The sequence below is a fragment of the Gymnogyps californianus genome, chromosome 5 (genome assembly GCF_018139145.2).
Source record: "Gymnogyps californianus isolate 813 chromosome 5, ASM1813914v2, whole genome shotgun sequence".
In the NCBI taxonomy this organism is placed as follows: domain Eukaryota; kingdom Metazoa; phylum Chordata; class Aves; order Accipitriformes; family Cathartidae; genus Gymnogyps; species Gymnogyps californianus.
In genome coordinates, this window is record NC_059475.1 from 57,954,789 (window position 1) to 57,973,283 (window position 18,495).

Sequence of the window (18,495 nt, forward strand, 5' to 3'; positions counted from 1 at the left end):
TGCAGTGACACACAAGTGGGTGCGAACCCTCCTTCCCCCTTCCACATGCTGATCCTGCACTACCTTCCTGGGATCACATCATGGGCTGGCTCAAGTAATGTCATGGGAGGAGTATTTTCTTAAGCAATGTGTGTTAAAAAGTGATATTAGGATAAAGGACGTAAAGTTGTCAGGCAGGGAGCGCTCGTGATGGCCAGAGGTAGGGAGAGGCACTTGGGATCTCTGAACATCCAGTCGTTTAATCTGCAGTTGTTTGCATTTTGTATTTGCACTGTCCGTGTTTGTGTAATCGCAGGTAACAGGTGACATATTTAGACACGTTAAGAGAACTTGTGAGCATGCTAACAAAAAAACCCTGAAGATATTTTCATGTGAAAACAGGAAGAAAACCCCAGCTTTCTCTGCTTGCAACCAGACCACGGCAGGGTCCATCCAGTTCTCCCTGTCGTGTTTTCCTGGCATTTGTTCTCCCTCTGCTGTTAATCTCCTCATGCCGTAGTGCACCCATAACCTGAGGCGAAGCTGGGAAGACTAGACAGTGTTTGCAGGGTGTTTACATCCATGTGTACCAGTGTGCCAAACCAAAGGATGGAGAGAAAAGAAGAATGATCTGTCTCAAGGGCCTGTCACCTCTGAGAGGGAGCCCATCAAAACTGCTGCAGTTTTACCCCAGGAAAGGTAGCACTAAAGTATTAATCTGCTGTTCTGCTTTCCAGGACCTCCACTCTTTTTGCTGCAGTATTTCCAGTTATTACTCCTAAATTTGCGAAGTTTCAATTTGTGTTAATAGGCCATCTTGCTGCCATAGCCAAATGGCAATGCCCAGTTAACGAAGCAGCAGAGCAGGCAAGCGAGAGCCTGCAGAGATAGCAAGGGAGGTGGAAGCGTTACTGCAGGGAAAAACCAACCTCCCTGTTAACAGGAACGTGGATGCATGCAAACACATATGTAGGCAGCTCGTGGCAGGATGGAAATGAAGGCTTGTAGTCTTTCAGGGGTCTCGTGCAGGCACAGCGTGGTCCAGGAGGCTTAGTTTTGCAAGGCACTCTAATTAAAAAAGAGACAGGATGGTACACAGAACTAATTGCCTGAAAGGCAATAGCGGATGGCATGTCTTCTGCAGCAGAAGCCGTGAGATAAGGTATCCTTCTCCTTATGGCTGTGATCTCCGCAGCGGTAACTTCAAGCCAAATCCTGCATGCCGTTTGTGGGAGGCCTAGCATGGGGCAGGCAGGCATGCAGGGGAGAGGTGACGAAGTCTCATCTTTGCTGTCTCCAGGTACCTGCTGGCTGGGGGCCTGCCCGCTGCTGAGCCAAACGGGGGCTCTCCCAGCTGCTGGTGGTGGAGGGAGGGCACGCACTGCTGACATAGCCCTTGGAGCAAATTTTGTCTTGTTGTTTCAATGGTGGAGATTTCTCCCCTGTCCTTCTATAAGCTACTTGATCAATTATCTCCTTCTGTGAAGATGCGTTTCTTAGTTCATGTATTTATGGTGATGCCCCCAAGCAGGACAACGGGGTTGGAGAGCAAACAAAAAAAAAGCTTTTGCTGTGGCTGGACCCTGAGTTAGCCAGGTGTAAGGTAGCTCCTGTCCAAAAGCTGTATTGCCATGGTAAATGAGAGTCAGCGTGCAGTAGCCTGGGCACTGTGCCACGCCAGTTCAAGTTTTGGGCTGGAGCTGGCCCCCAGCCAGCCGGCGGGCAACACCAGGTTGGCGGCGATGCAGGACGGGGGGCCCTCGGTACCACTGGGGCCCCTGGCTTTGGTTCTGCACTGTGCAAACGCCCATGCCATAAATGAATAATAGGAATTTCTTCTGGGTCTGAGGTTTGTTTGGTTTTGCTTTTTGTTGGACAGTGAACCTGTGCCTTGAGAAAATAAGTGAAATGTTTTTAATATCCATGCCACCAATGGGGCAAAGGCGGTGCATCTAATCTTAATCTATATTGTTTGGACTTTCATTCGGTAAATCAGCTGAAAGAAAGAATACGTTTCTTCTTTAAAGTCCCTTCCCCGCCCCTGCCGTACAAGTAAGTGTTACTTCCTGCCCTTCTGCTCTCTCGATAGCGCTTCCCTTTCCTGTTTTGATTATAAGCCTTCATAGAGACTCCTGGCTTGTCTCCCTGCCAAATTTGTCTTCTGCTCAGCAATCAGGTGAAATAGCCTATTTGGGTTTAAGCACACGTGCCGGACTTGAGCGTATACTCCTGCAGGATTACCTGACGGGTCTTCCTCGATGGCAGGCACGTAAGTATCTGGGGACTGTGCAGAATGGCAGGGAATTTGTTGACCAGGGTTAATGTGACTGGATGGGAAGGAGAGCATGTATTGTTATAAATGCAGAAGGTCTGCGTTTTGGTCATAGCCTCATAGGATAATTTATAATTGTATAAAATGGTAATTAAGCTTTTATGGCAATGCTACATTAATATGCATCCCCTGACAGAGAAGGAGAGGTTGACTTGATGGAGTAAGCCTCCTTCATTCCTGGTCTGCCTCCGTCAGCTCCAGGGGAATTGTCACAGGTTTATTTGCATTTCTTCTGGGATTGAAGGGAAACCAAGGCAAAGCAATGCTAGCTTTAATGAAAGACCTTTATGTTGATTTCCTGTATTCACTTATGAGTCTGCCTCTGATTATTAGTTATGATTATGATCTTTCAAAGCCTTTGTTTAAGGTATTGTTCTCTTGAAATATGGATATGGCTGGCCCATGAGCGAGAGCCCTCAGTCATGTATTTTCACTTGACAGTTCAGTTTTGGGTTTTGCATAATGTGTATTTTACAAGATTAGTTACTTCTTGTTTTTATTTCTGTAATTTAAGTGTGAAGGGAAATAGTTTTTATTAATAGCAACCTGATCTAGTCAAGTTGCTTTTTTACTGTTTTTGACTAATTGGGTTTATAACGTTTCCCCAGGCCATTTACTTGATTTTTAGGAACTTCTAAACATTTACTTGATACTTATTTTTAGGAACTCCCAAAGTATATCCTCAAGGTAGCATGCAAAATCTGAAAGTGAACCACACTTCATTGCAGAAAGACATGTTGTGTGAATCAAAGTGTTAATGGAGCAGTGGAGTTTCTCCATTAGGAGCCAGCAGTGACCTGACTTTGTTGGAGCAGGTGGAAGTTGAAGGGAAAGTTTCCTGAAGCACGACATGGCTCTGGGAGTCTGGCTGCCTGGCAGCGATGGCACTTCTCTGAATCACTACACTTCCTCTATGAGGTGCCTTTTGCAAAGCAGTTCTCTTAAAGCCTTTTTTTAAGATGTTGAGTTGAGATACTGATGACTGGAGTTCCCCTTAGAATCATTTGAATTCTTACACTTCAGTTTGCAAAACATACCAGAAAAGTGATGGGTTAAAATTAACTCCACTGCATAGTTTCAGAATCTCAGCAACATAAACTAAGCAGATGTGCCGGCTTACAAGGGCATCAATCTGCAGTCACTCCACTGGCCCTAAATCTCCACTGATGATTGGCAGATGTGCTATTTAAGTGCTGCGGCGGACACCGAGAGGTCAGGGCTCTCCGCGGACTTTCTCTGGCAGTGCTGAAGACTGAGCTATTCTGGACTGACAGTCAGGCCCAGGTGGAACATCTCTTCCACTGCGTTATCGTTTTGCATACTTTATTTATTTTTTGTATTTCTACTCACTTCTCCCATGCTCAAGAGCACTGAGGGGTGACAGAAGGTTATGCAAGTTTCTCTGGTCATTCCAGGATTGCATGCATGTTCCCAAATTTAGAAACTCATCTCCCAAAGTCCTGGCTTAGTGTGAGACCTGGGTGCCTCATAAACTGTCTCTTTTTTGGTTTCCTGCTGAAGTGTCTGCAATGGATGTCTGCAACAGATACTGGACATGGCAGTTCCCACTGGGTATGCCAATGTAATAAGGGAGAACTCAAAATGAATGTCTCATTGCTAGCAGAAAGAAGAGTAACTCTTAAAAACTCTTCCTTGTGGAGGTGAACTGGTGTTCATCTTACTCTTGTTAACACTGTAGGTGCCAGTATTTCCATTTCCTGCTCTGTAAAATATGTATTTATCTTGCAGGTGAGTCATGACTTTAGTTAACTGCATCAGTCTTTTTGAGAGCTGCTTATGAAGGAGGGTTTGTATTTGTACTATTTTCTTGTAATTATTTAATATTGAACTGTGTAGATGCTGGAATTTAACAGTGGAGAAAGGTGATGGCCAGGCACCTGCAGCAGATGCTCAGTGCAAAAGGCTCATCTCCCGCTGGCGATGCAGCCGAAGCCCAGCACCAAAGGCAGGTCTTCAATGCATACATGCAAGGTGAGCAGGAGACCAAAAAATAGCAGCTCCCCTGGCAACTGGGTTTCACTTCAGGCTGACTGGGGCAAGGGCAGCACTGTCGTGGAGGTCTCTCTGCACAGGCAGGCAACCAGGAGTGAGTGCAAATTGAGGACTTCTGACCACTGGGTCCATGGGTTGGTTTTTCAAGGGGTCCAGGAAATGGGACTCAGAAAAGCAAATGGAGATAGTGGTTGTGGCACCTCCATATTATATATGAAACTGTGACTGCTATTTTTCTAAATGTCTGCTAGAAAATAGTCAGGCGTCTGCATGTCACTGAGGATTGAAAGCACCTATCTGGATGTAAAGTCCCTATGGGTTTCCACTGTCCTTTAGTTTGATCAACGTCTAAATGCTGTTGTTTCACTATGAAGTTTTGCTGCGTTGCTGAGGAAGTAAGTTCTTCAGTGCTCTGGGCAGAGGTAGGGCGAACGATGGTGACACCGACTGTCCTGCGGGTTTGGTTGCAGAGGGAAGTAGACTTTGAAAAAGGAGGTCCCAGAAGGAGTCACAAGCATGACTGACGTTGTGTTGGAGAAATGAGGCTCCCAACGAGAAACGGGGTCATGAGCAAAGCTGCTGGGAAGGCTGGAGAGCCACTGCACTCTGGCAGGTTTTTTCTGTAATGAGCACAGATCTCAGGTATGGTCTATATGAGCCCAGATGACCTGACTGACTTGTGTTCAGAGGGTCTCCCAGGTTTTTTTCTGTAAATCCAGTTGTCAGACAGAAATGTCCACCTCTTTCAATAAAGATAACTACTGAAACACTTTCCTGCATCCCAGTCATTATTATATTTGTTGTAGTGAACCCAATTAAAATGTTTAACAACTTAGTCCACTAGAGTTTGCAGTACACTTTAAATGCTGCAGGAACATGACTTGTAGCTTATTAATTTTGAGGTTAACACAGATATGTACCGCACAGACCACACGTCTCCATATACAGCATTTTGTATTTACGTTAGCTGTTTAAGCTGACATATTGAGAGAATTCTGTCGGCTTCTTAAATCAGCATAAGCATCTATTTCTTGCATGTCAGGTTTAACCACACAACTGTGACTTTCTGTAGGCAGACTCAGTGGACAAGCAGAGTGAGATGTGTTAATTGGCTTGTGAGTTATCTCGCATGTTCTGTGTGCTGAGGGTTTGTTCCCAGGTAGGACAAGCTTTGGGCAAAGTAGTATTAACAATTTCTGACACCAATAAGGATGATTAGGTCAATCCAAAATAATTTTAAATTATTAATCATTTATAGTGTGTATGGGGCAAAGCGATGGGAAAAAAGAAATTAAAAATAAGGTAAATGTTTGTGAAAGTAGCTGTTTGCATTTCCTAAGAGTACCAGAAGACAGCTTGTTTGAAGGTGAGAGAATGATCTGTAATAGTTTCAAAGCGTGATAGCTTGATTTCTATCAGGGGAGCTTTCACAGTTTATGCTAAGTGAATTTCTGCCCCAAGGAAACAGTTGTGCCTGTAAATACAAAGGATAGTGGAAGTCTCCTGGTCCAGCTGGCTTTCTGGAGTAGAGCCCACAGAATTAGGTGTTTTAGCTCTGAAGTTGGTTAGTTGTGGTCATTTGTTACACTTTGTGAGCATGATTTGGTGACCCTCCAAAAGCTGTATTACATTGTCATGGCTCTAGGAGAAAGTATTTTAAACCTCTCCCATTGCCCCTGGAGAGGTGACCTCTGGGTGGGCTGGTGCTGGACGGGGAGTCCCGGGTAGGGCTGGGATAACCCTGCGCCACGGCAGGCTCTGCATGGGGCCGCTGGTCAGAGGTGGGCTCAGTGACTCAGTACCACGCTCTGCAAAAGTTTTATTCATAAGAAGATACCTCGGAAGTAGAGAAAACAGGTCAATGAGGGAGCAGTGCAGCTTGGCCTCTCGTCTTTTTCTCAGTCTGGGACAGGAGAGAAAAGCCTTGGAGACCCTCCAGAGTCTCTCCACCAAAGACTTGCGTCCAACCATTATGGTTTACTCCCTTTTTCCTCTTAATTCTCTATGCCAGGTCTTTTGTGGTTCAAGTTTGAGCTTTTTGCTCAAATGCATATGGATAACCCACTGGGCTAGGCAGAGTGAAGCAGGAGGACTTTTTCCTAATCCGTGGCTCCCCCACTGCCAACCTCCACAGTCATTTCTGTCATTTCATTCCCCCCTGTGTTTCCTCCTCCTATTTAATTACTTGCAGTCAGCCATGTAATGTCAAGCTGCCCCATTAAGTCTCATGTGATAATTCACAAAAAATACGGGTATTTTCCCTAAGACTCCCGGTGTTATCTTTTCCACAGTCCTTTGTGGCTCTTTTTTGGCTATGAGTCCTTAGTAATCATAAATTTACTAAGGGCCGGGAAGAAAGGACTGCATTTTTCAAGTTCTGCACAGATGGAAGAGGAGAGAGAGACATTTCTGGATGAAGCCGCCTTCATTGCAGCACTGTCTAGAAGTGCAGCCTCATTGCTACTCCCAACTGCTCTCCTTGAAGTCAGTAGTCTCTATACCTTAACTGGTACCTTTAAGCTTGACATGACTCATTTGAGGCTGGAAGTGCTGCTGACACTGTAGCTAGCAAAACAAGGAGGATACAGCAAACCTGTGTGGCCAGCCCAAGCATGCCACGCAGCCCAGGTGCTGTGCTTGGCTGCCCACTCTCACTGGGGCTGGGCAAGAAGGGTTAACTCCAAATCACCTAACCTGCTAATTTGTGAAGACGAATCCTAAACAGAAGAGATGGAAGACAGTGGGTCAAAATGGGTTACACAAAGTGAAGCAAACAGTATAATCTGCACTTTTTTTTTATTTATAGTTTTGTAATATTGAAACAATACTCTATAAATCTCAACAATGAATGCTGGATTGAATTGTATGAGCTGTGAATGAAGATTTCCCAGTGCAGTTTTCTTCTATCAGATATGAAGTTAAGCAGATTTGCTTTAACTTCAGGTAAGCAAGTGGTCCTGGTGCAGAGGTTCGCCACCCCACAGATATAAAGCACTGAGGAGAAAATGCTTTCAGAATAGATAGGGGTGGATGTTAGGATTTCGATGTAGAGGGGGTCCCTAGGAAGAACCCCTTCCACATATAAATAAGATGTCTTAAATCTGCCCTAGAGCAAAGTGTAGCACATTGGAGTAGATGTTATGCACAAACCCGAACAATGTTGTAATTAAGACCCCTCCATGATGCTGTTTTTGTCTTTTTTACATGTAACTGCCTATGATGGAAACCCAGGTGGACAAGTCTGACCGCTTGCATGTTAATGTAACATAAAAAATCAATAGGGCAATTAGTAATATTTGGAAAGGTATGTGAAACTTGATGAATATTCTCCAACACATACCCGTTTTTCAGTAACTTTTGTGTATTCTTAGTAAAATAAGGCAAGTTCTAGAAGCTACACTCATGACTTTGTATATAAATACTGATATCTGCCAGACTCTTCTCATGAAGAAGGAATGTGACTATGCACAACAACGTGACTAAAACCTGTATTTATTACCTGTTATGTGTAGTTGACATAAGTATCAATGGTGTATGGTCCCAAAAAATAACAAAATTTTGCTGGAGCTTCGTGAAACCAATGTTGCTTGATTTACATTTAAAATAATGGATTCCACAAAGGGTAATAGAGAGGTTCTCATTGACCTTTATAAGAGGAACATTTTCTGGACTGTTTTCAGGGAAGCCCCTTAAAGCAGCAGTGGGAGAGTTGTGCTTTTTGTGGGTAGGATGAGTAGAGAGTCTTCAGGCATAGAGAGTTACACCTCCATTTAGGGTGAGACAGAAAGCTAGCAATGGGTCCCTGGGGGCATTTTAGGTTTTGAAAGATTGATGAAGTGCTTTGCAGGAAAGGATTCCCCTCGTGCTGTACTTGTTTTATGTTCCTTTCTGTTATTTCACTGGAGGCCAGATAACAGGCTTAATCCTGTTTCCATTTAAATGAATGATGAAAAACTTCCATTGACTGCAGGGAGAGAAGGGATTGAGCTTGATGTGTTGCTTTATGTTACAGTAACAATTGGTTGTCATGCGTTAAATATTGCTCCTGGGGCCTACATCCATATTTCAGTCGTGGGGTTGTAGAGGGGTGCTTTTCTGCAGTTTTTATTGGCAGCAAAGTCTGAAGGCAAACTTGCTGTATCCACTGGAATCTGGATTTGGCATTACGAATAACGCCACGGTAAGGCCCTCATATCTGTATGGTTAGGTGTGTTCTCTTTGTTGTTAGTAAGGATAATTTAATTAATTTTGACTAATTAAGGAACCCATGGCAATTGTGGGTTCCAAAATTCATCTAAAATGGGGACAACATTGGGTCCCAGACTTGCTTTGATGAAACCAGTGGCGTGCTCTTGCTAACTTTAGTACAGCGAGGCTTGCAGCAACTGGCAAGGCCTGAGGAGAAGGACCCGGTGTCACACTGGCTGAATGTGACTCTACTGGGAACCATGTTTTCTGGGAGCCCGCAGGCTCGCTGGGCAGAGGGTTGCTGTGGCCCTAGGCAGCTGATGCTCCCTCCGCCTCTGGAGCTGGAGGTGGCACGAGACACCTGGTAGCACAGGCAGGTGGGTACCATCCAGCCACAGGACCACACCAGAGATTATTTTTAGCCATTCCACTTCCTCATGGCAAAGCTAATCCAGTGGACTTGCCTTTTTGCTGGTGCATTTCTCTCCCATCCTCCCCACCTGTGAATCCGAGGCAGAGTGAGCATCCCCGGGCAGGTCTGGAGGATGCAGGCGATGCCGCCACTGCTGCCAGTCTGCGGCTCTTGCACCAGTTGGAGGATTAGGCAGGCTGGAGCGAGCTCAAATCCCTCAGCTGCTAGTGTCAGATACAGAGAAGCTGCCACGAGACATTAGGTTACCTTAAAAAAAGGGATGGAGAGGTATTTGCTGGGTAAGTACATCAGCAAAGGCACAGCTCTTCTCCAGGTATCTCGCATAACAAAGCAACAGCAGCTGGTGGATGAGCTTGATTTTATAAATTCTGAAGAATTTAAATAAAATAATGTTTAGTCTTTCTGATCTGAATATATTGCTCCAGTAACAGAATCTAGCTGTTTCAATGCTACATAATAAAAATACACTTTATTCTGAATTTTCTTACCTTGTTCTTTATGGAGATGTCTGCCAGTGTTGTTGCTCCCTCTGTAAATGCTGTGAAGAGTTTTCAGGCTCTTACCCACAGCCTGGAGGAGGTCTGTGGGCTGCCTGGAGGCTGTGCAAAGTGACTGATAAAACAAGCCAGCGTCAGTAGGCTTTAGTGTACAGTGGGGGATGCATCTGCCTTGGAAATCTTCTTGAGACCCACAAATCAGAAAAGATTGAAAATTGCTGCTGTAATCTACCCAGGTCCTCTTAATACTTACAGTAACGTGCTCCCTTTCATTAAAATGATGACAGTGATGGGGTCAGGTGGGTTTGGGTTTGCAACAGTTGGTATAATTTCCAAGTGGTGTAATTTGGCACTGTGGCAGTGCAGGGATATGGTTTAGCACCACCCGGGAGCTTCTCGTGTATTTGTGTACAAGTGAGGCATTACTAAGGCAAAATCAAAACAAAGAAGTATATGCAAGAGAGGGAAAAAAAGGATTTGTGTGCAAAGCGGATTACCACTAGATATTGCATTGCCAAAAATTATTTAATACAGCTTGGGCTAAGGAAGGGAGGTATATATAATTATATATAGGTCTAAAGTTAATAGGATAGTCATGAACTTAAGATCTTTGCAGGACATAAATCCTAACAGTTTTATGTAGGCCTAATGTACACTATTTGCTCATTGGATATCCCTGTTACATTTGAAGATCTCACATCTCCAAAATTTGGAGAATTCTTTTTTTTCTTCGTCTAAAGAACTCTTATTTCCTCTGGTATAAGAAAAGTGGCTGGGAAGTCAGGAGAGCGGGAATTGAAATCCTGATCCATATTGACGTGTCACCTCAACAGTATTTGCCAGCGGCATTTCTTGCACATGAAAGGTGTGTTTTAGCATGAACCTAGTATATGTATACTAGTCACGAATACGCAAGAAAGAGGTAAAGAACTGATGAATTTCTGTGAATCGACAGAACGAAAGTAGTTCTATATTAATGCTATACAAAGTAATGGCTATTTACTTTAACACTGAAATGCAGACATTCATGGATTCCCCTTTCCCACTTCCTTTGCAACTAGGATGAAGGAAAAAAGAGTTCCTGTGTGTTTTGCACCGTGTATTCTGGGACTTCTAAGTGCGTCAGTGGGTCTGGGTATTAGGCGTCAGCTGGATTAACATAATTGATTTTAGTTTACCTAACGTGGCTTTTGGTTCAAGGTCTGCTTGCTTCCAGTTTTAAATGTGTAACTCAGCTGTGGATGTCACGTTTATTTTGTCAGTAGGCTGTAAAATATTGGTAAGTTTTCATGCAAATGTGAAAGGCTTCACTTGCCAGTAGGTATATAAAATAAATGGAGCATTCATGCTGTTGGACAGTTTTCATAACGTTTGTGTGAAACAAGTTATTCCTCAGGGCCTAATATTTTTATATAAAATAGATTATCAGTTCAAAACAGCAGCATACTGGAGTTTTTTAAGTCTATGAACACATACATGCCAGCTTTAATTTAACAGGCAGATTGCATTCAAAGGATTAGCAGATCTCTTCCAAAATGTGTGTTGTAAGTAGTTCTGATAATTTATGTTGGTTTCTTTTCCTTTAGATATTTTCAGTAGTATGCAACAAATTCACTGTTTTTTTTCCTGATTTTGTTGTTTTTGCTCTCCAGTGAACAGAGTATTTGCCAAGCCCGGGCTTCAGTTATGGTCTATGACGACACCAGTAAGAAATGGGTGCCAATCAAACCTGGACAGCAGGGATTCAGCAGAATCAACATATACCACAATACGGCCACTAACACCTTCAGGGTAGTTGGAGTTAAACTGCAAGATCAACAAGTGAGTAACTGTATCGAGTTTCCTGTAAATTAACCTTTGATCTCATTTGATACCGTCAGTTCTATACTTAATGCAATGTAGCAACATTTCCTGCTCCCTGCAAGGTGCCTATGAGTCTGTTTACTCCAGTCATTCAGATTTTGTATAATTTTTTTGCACACAGAATGTATCATAATTTATTACTGCTTATTTGCAAACAGAACTTTTGGTAGATGCCAGAGAGATTTTAATGTTATTTTTCCCCCCCTCCATTTTTGCTTGTGAAATGAGTCTTATTTCATTCTGCAGGTTTTGCTCTCAGCTCCCCCTAACTCTCTTTTTGCTTGTTTTTAGTACTATATTTAAAAAAAAAAAAATCAATCGTTCTGCACTGCCATCTCACAGAGTGTGATTGTTACATTGCTGTGATAAGTAATTAGTTCCTCGTAATGCATTTTAAAATCCTAGGTGCACACTGTGATCTGATTTACGGCAGCCTAAGTCCACAGGACCTCCTCGGGTATTAAAGGAGTTACATGGGATTTAGATAATCAGAACTGGGATCAGACCCCCCTCGGCCACCAAAGCACGGTGGTCAGCCCGGGGCTGCCACGGCGTGGCTCCGGCCAGCCTGGCTCGCAGGTGCGCCCGGCAGTACGTGCCATGAGAAGCTCCATAACCAAATGTCATGTTTGGACCCTAAATTACAAAAATGTGCTTGGGTGGAGTAGCGGTGCTATACCATAGTGCCATTTGCATTTTAGAGCAGAAATTTCAGAGTTGGGAACTCCATCTGTGTGTTGGCGTGAGGCCGGTACGGCGGCGGCAGCCCAGCCTGCCCGGGGTGCCCGCCTCTCGCGCTCACCTCAAGCCCTCAACCTGGCAGAAGAATCAGGAAAAAGTGGGCGATTGATTTCCTGTTGGTTCCGAGAGCGGCGTTCCCTCCTGGGAAGGTGTGATGAGCACCACCCCCAGTGTGAGACGGGCAGAGGCAGGGCAAGGCAAGCCGAGCCGAGCCAAGCCGAGCCGGAGAGCAGGAGCCGGGGCTCCACCACCTCTCAGCTGCCACAAATGTTGAATTGACTGGTCTGCTTGTGGAAATGCAGATGATGTCCCTCTGCTGTCAGCTGTAATGATGCTTGGGCCAACTGGAAAAGTTAGTCAGGTTGCTTACTGGAAGTGTTAATGACTTTGCTACACTGTCCATATACACAGTCATCATTTTGAAAAAGGAAAAGCAGAATAGAAATTGGTGGGGGCTTTGAGCACATTGGTTTTCAGCTCCTTGCAGTGCACTTTTGAAACATCTACCGTATCTTTTGCCACTGCTTTTATCCTTCTCAGTAGAGCAAAGGCAATATATTAATGTAGTTCCATTTCAAAAATAGAAAATATTTTCGAAAATAAATGAAATACAGTGGCTTCTTAGTCAGTTGTGAAAGCCAGTACTGCTTTGTAACAGGCCATGCTAGCTGTTTATTTTACATAGCCAGCAGGTGAATGTAAATGATTTTCATGTGACTACAATCTAAGATGGGTCTGAATAGCTGGTGTAAAACAAGCAAAAGTCATAAAATCTACATATATATGTAAGGGAGACTATGTACTAGAGGTCTGTCTTAATCAGAGTATACAATTTAAAGAGTAGGATATATTAAAAAGTCAAATCTTGATCTGTACTTTAAACATGTTTTGCATTAACTGTAACATTCTATTTGCTTGCAAATCTTCCTGCTTATGAAGAGGCTGCATACCGTCTAAAAATCATCTCAATTCAGAAGGAAACAGATAGAAGAATGTATTTTTCTAGAGTTTAAAGACTAAAAATCCTCCCTCAAACAAACAAAAAAGTACAGGTTACCTTAGTCACTTAAAACTGTCTAAAAGAAAGTATTCGCCTTAAATATGATTACAAAAATCCAGTATTATGAATAAATTCAAGACAGCGTAGCATAGTAGTATTAAAAGGAACGTTCTGAAAGTCTCAAGATTCAGAATTTAATATATTTTATATGAGTCTCACATGGCATCGTAAGCTTGCTAGGCTTGCTAAGTATTTGCATTTAACGAGAACAAAAATGAATTTCAGTTAAAATAATTCTCTGTACAAGCCATTTCATGCTTGCTCTCAGGTTGTGCTAAATCACACTGAAAGTGAGGTTTCAGTAAAAGCTGTTGCTTTGCCAGGAAAGCCGTATTTTTCTGAAAAGGACCAATCTTCAGCTAATATGTGATTTGGCATATAATGAAGCTAATGAAGCTACACAGATTTCCAAGAGTTAACTAGTTTAAAATATGTAACACAACAACACCACAGAGGAACAATTTTAAGTTTTATTACATACTGTTTGGCAAGGCACAGACTAGAGTAATCCTCATGACTTCACCTCTGCCTGCCTTTAATGTTTCCCTTTTAATTTTTGTTGTTTTATATTACACCTTTAATAATCTCTCTCTTTAATTTTCATCCTCTTTTTTTTCATGTATCTTCTTCTGTAGACTCTTTTTGTTGTCTTTGTCTAGCTGCCTATTTTCTAGCCCTTTTTTGGTGCATGTGTTAGAGTTTATGATACTGTCTTCTCATTCTGCTTACCTTATCTGTGTTTATCTTCTTCTCTAGCTGATAGTGTCTAAAAAGTTCACCACAAAGAAGTAGGGTTTTTAGAGTGGCAGAACTTGAGCATCATTCTCACCACCAGGAAGTGGTCACCCAACTTCTTGTTCTCCTTATGTGTCTGGGTGACGTGCTCATCGCGTGCTTGTGTGCAGCAGCAGCGCTAAGTTACAGACCAGTGGTACATGAATTCCACTTTCTGCTCTGCACAGACGTGCACATTTGCATAGACTCATGCTGGCATGAGCGGTAATCTTCAGAAAACCAGAAGTAGACTTTTGAAGCTTTGAAGTAGCCACAGAGGCCAGAACTGGTTTGAAGCTAAGGTCAGATCAGTATTACAATCACTTGACGTCGTGAGCTTTGATGTTTCCTTGCAGCCTTGATTATCTTGAAGCCCAACAGTCACAAGCAAATGGTTTACCCCCGTGTGTTGCAACTTGCCAGCTGTCGTTGTAACCTAGCCTGTTGTAAAGGTGAAGTATGTTAGCTTCAGTCACCATGCAAGAAGTTCACAAAGCTAAAAACATACAAGTGGTCCATCTTTATGGCTTAGCTGACAAGCAGTAGCTCCCCAGTTCAGAGTCCTGATCAACTGAGAGTTTAAAATTATGATTTTACATCAAGTGATTTCAGCTCAGCATGATCTCATCACCAAAAGGCATGTGCTGAACAAATAGGTGGGGAGGAGGGTGCAAGTCAAAAGTGAATCATATCTCCTGAGGGTTTGGTGTATTGATGTGGCTAGGAAGTGAATGTAAAAACAGGGCCTTGGGGAAGGTGGGACTTTTTACGTTTAAGCCTAAGCCAAAACTGAAACGGGGACGGCATTCTTGGGATATAAACTAAACCACATTTTTTGAAAAATAAAGAACCAATTAATCACCTCTGTAACGTATTAAAAGTTGGTCAGGTTTGGGCCTGCTTACAGAAATAAAGAATCTGGCCTCAACTGTAGCAGTTTTTAGCTGCTATGCCGCATCCTCCCTGTTTTAGCAATCATATGACTGCTCCCCATGAGAGCAGTCTGAGCGCTGACACCGCAGCAGACCCCAAGCTGGTAACAAACTTCTGAACCATTTCATACTCTGGAGAAACAAACAGATGTCTTGTTCTGGTTCAATAAGCAAGAGCATGGGTGGTAAGAGTTGTGTGGGAGCTCTTCCCGTGATCTTGGTTGTGGTTGCACCTCAGATGTGATCCTGAGGCCCCCTCGATCCCATCTATCCCCCTCCCATTCCTGTGAGTCCTGTCAAACACCACCATCATCGCTGCTGACAACTTACAGCTCAGCAGCCTACAGACTGCAGTCAAAGGGAAGGGCTTCTTGTTTTTGAGCTTTTTAATAGATCCCAAAATTCCCTGCCTGCCCCAGAGAGCCTACACTTGAAACTGAGATGAAAGGGTGAAGGAGAGTACCGGGTAGAAGTGAAGCAAATCTTTTTTTTAACATTATAGTGATGGGAACATTGAAAGGTGTCAACATATTAATACTATGCACAGCTGGTCTGTGAAACTCCTTGCCATAGATCATTGAAATCCAGAATTTAACAGGGTTCAAAACAACACAGACATTTGTATCAGTAACGAGGTTACTTTGTTTCAGGATAGAAAATACTAAAAGGGGTTGGAAAAGAAGAAAATAGGCACATAAAATGTAATGTTTGGGCTTTTAAGACAAACTCTGGGTGAAGAGTTATAGGAAGAACTGTTTGTTATGGACAAATCCATTACTTATTTCTGCAAGATTTCCAGTAAGTTTCTCTGATTCACCTATTATAGAGTACAACTGAAGATTAAAAGATGAACTGTTGGTCTGCTCAGCATGGCAGATGCTATCTTGCTCACGTACGAAGCTTTAAAGATCCCTTAGAAACACCTGTAAAAAAACCCCTATGCTCCAAACAGGGAGACCTTCTTTATTTTAATTACTGCTCTGAAGCACTTAGTTATCATCATGTGCCTTGCAGAGTCTCAGCACCCTCTGTACCGGACACCTGTGTGCACTCATTCTTAACAACAGCAGGAGAACCTGTCCTCTTTTTTCTGTTTTCTAGAAACATTAGCCAAAGGAGATAAAATGAAACTCTGGCTATTTTATGTTTCATTTCCCAGTTTTAAACTCTCTGTTTTGAGTTTGAGGACAAGGTATTACTTGTGTAGGCATCCTGATGATTAATGAAGGCTAACATTCAAATTCTGTCTTTATTCGACTGAAAGGATGAAACCCTCAGAATAGAGCGGATTCTCTGAGTTCCTTGAGTCGATGTTCTGGGAAAGCAGATTTTGAACAGTTTAACTGACTTGTATTAAACGATTTTTGGCATAGGTTTTTACAATTTCTGTCTTTCATTATACACCCTTTGGTGCTCTTTGGACTTTAATAGTGCTGTCCTTTGAAAGAGAAGATTCTTTTAGTAGGTGAGAAATACTCACTTTACAAAGCCTGGTAGAAGCTCACAGTCTTTCTAAACATTTCCTCAAAGATACTGGCTGTGCCCTCCCTTGGTTAAGCTACTGAGAAGTGGTTGGAAAACTTAAAAATCGGTACATGTTAAAACTGTTGGGTTAGTAATCCAGGTGTGAGTCTACTTGATGCTCCAGAGACCCCTTGAGTGTGAGCAACATTGGTACAGGCTCTCCCAATACTCAGTGGTAGAATGGCGGTGGTGTCACCATTTTTGAAGAGAAAAGGACTATCTAAGCTGTCAGCTATAAGAGTGAGTTCATGGCTGTGCTGTGACCGGAGCGACGTGGTTTCCACATCGTTCTGGTTGGTGTGGGTGGCTTCCCACACAGCATGCTGGAGATGTGGTTCCCATTTTCAGAGGACCAACTCTTCGGAGCCTCTGTACCAAATGTAGGCTGCCCTGCATCTCCCTTTGGATCACAGGTCAGGAATCTCTCTATGAAACGTGGCAAAAAAAGCAGTGTAGGTCTGATTTGCTGCCCAGTGCACGTGGAAACTTAATAATGATATTGGTTGCTCACAAGAGCAACAGTTGGACCAGATACTGGATGTTCAATAACCATCAGGATAATTTATGCCTAAAGCTAGACCAAATATTCAAAGACTATCTGCTATGTCACTGTTTAATGCTGGCTCAGGTAAGTAAATGCATTATAGAAATAGAGTATATCTGTAATTATCTACTGGTGTAGTGGCTTCTTTGTTGGTTTCCATAATTTTTTATATATTAATATAGTATAGTTATCAGAAATCTGTTAACTATCTATATCAATGAGACAATGTCATCCTTCAAAAATAGGAATGTATGAAAAACAACTTGCTCCTTACGTATTAGGTGCTCATCTAATGTTTTTCTGCCAATTTAAATTGGCAATCCACTGAAAAGTCAAAACTCAGAGCTAGGAGTCATTCATCTTTGAAATTAGTTTCAAAACTCTGCTTATATAATTGAGAAGAATTGTCAGTCATCTAGCAAAAATATTGTTAATCTAATTAAATATGTTGGAGTTTTTTAGATGCAATAATAGTACTAACAGAAAACTTTCCAAAGTACTGGTCAATCAGACTGCAAAAAAGATGTATTGGTAGGTTTTCTGGTGTGTGGGATCCCCCTGTAACAATAAATACTGTGTACAGCATTTATTCCTTACTGGCTGGCTGCTCCCTTGTCTTCAGTTGTTGCTCCCATCTTACCCCCAAGGCCAGGATGGTAAGACTCACGCTAAGAGTGAGCTCCTGGACAGGGTGCACCAAGGTCCCTCTTCCTACTGCTGTATACCAGTGTCCACCCCGCCTCACTTACAGATGAGCCATACAAACTAGTTTGATGGAGGATTTCCACTGACTGGCTTTCAGTGAGGACCAGAAATTGTGGGATTGTTCTGGCTCTTGATAAAACTCTAGCCAAAATAACTCCATTTGTAGAGATAGGCTCAGATATTCAAAACCAGATTTGCTATATTTGAATAATGAACTTCAGACTTTTGCTGCTCATAATTTTAAGTTTCTCTGTCCCTGGTTCCCTTCTGCCCCCAGCCTGTGTGGGCTGATGAAGAGGGAGCCTCCATTTCCTACTTCTTCTCTGTTTTTGACTGCACTGTGCCTGTTCATAAGAATAATTATGATCCCTTCTGTTGGCATTTTGTTTCTTAAATTTGCGTCACAACAGAGTGCCATTGTCAGTCCACAGATGGGTATCTCAGGGGTGCTGTCTCTGCCATGGGTCCTTCTGGCTTATTAGTGGCACAGCGGACACTCCTGCCTCTCCACCTTGAGCTAGAGCAGCTTATGCTTTTAGCATTGGAGGTTTCTGGTTGGATCCCAGGTGTACTGTGTAGCTGGGTGTCCCACGTGCCCTGCCCAAGGATAAACAAGGCACTGTGTTTAGCAGATTAAATCAAAACATACAGAAACACCCTTCTACTGCAGTCACCCCTTACCTGGAAATTATAGCACGTACAGCAAGGGAGGAGGTGGGAGAGGAAATATTGGTTGTTTGGTTTTGTCATTGCCTGTCTGATTCTAGAGAAAAAACTCTCTCAACATAAGAAGCCGGTGGTGATCAGGCACATGGGAGGAGAAAAGCAGAGCCGGTGCAATGAGTCAAACATTTATCTGCTGTAGGGCAGGGTTAGTGCCAAGAGCTCTGTCTGGCTCTTTTTCTGACAA

General features: G+C 42.9%; 1 protein-coding gene across 1 annotated transcript in view; it reads left to right on the top strand.

Annotated features, from left to right (window-relative positions):
* The first annotated feature begins 2,211 nt into the window (after positions 1-2,211).
* EVL (Enah/Vasp-like) overlaps positions 2,212-18,495 on the top strand; it is an 87,321-nt gene continuing 71,037 nt past the window's right edge. Inside the window, 2 exon segments of the mRNA XM_050898372.1 lie at positions 2,212-2,248; positions 11,095-11,263. Coding sequence (XP_050754329.1) covers positions 2,238-2,248; positions 11,095-11,263 — 180 coding nt within the window. The 5' untranslated portion in view covers positions 2,212-2,237.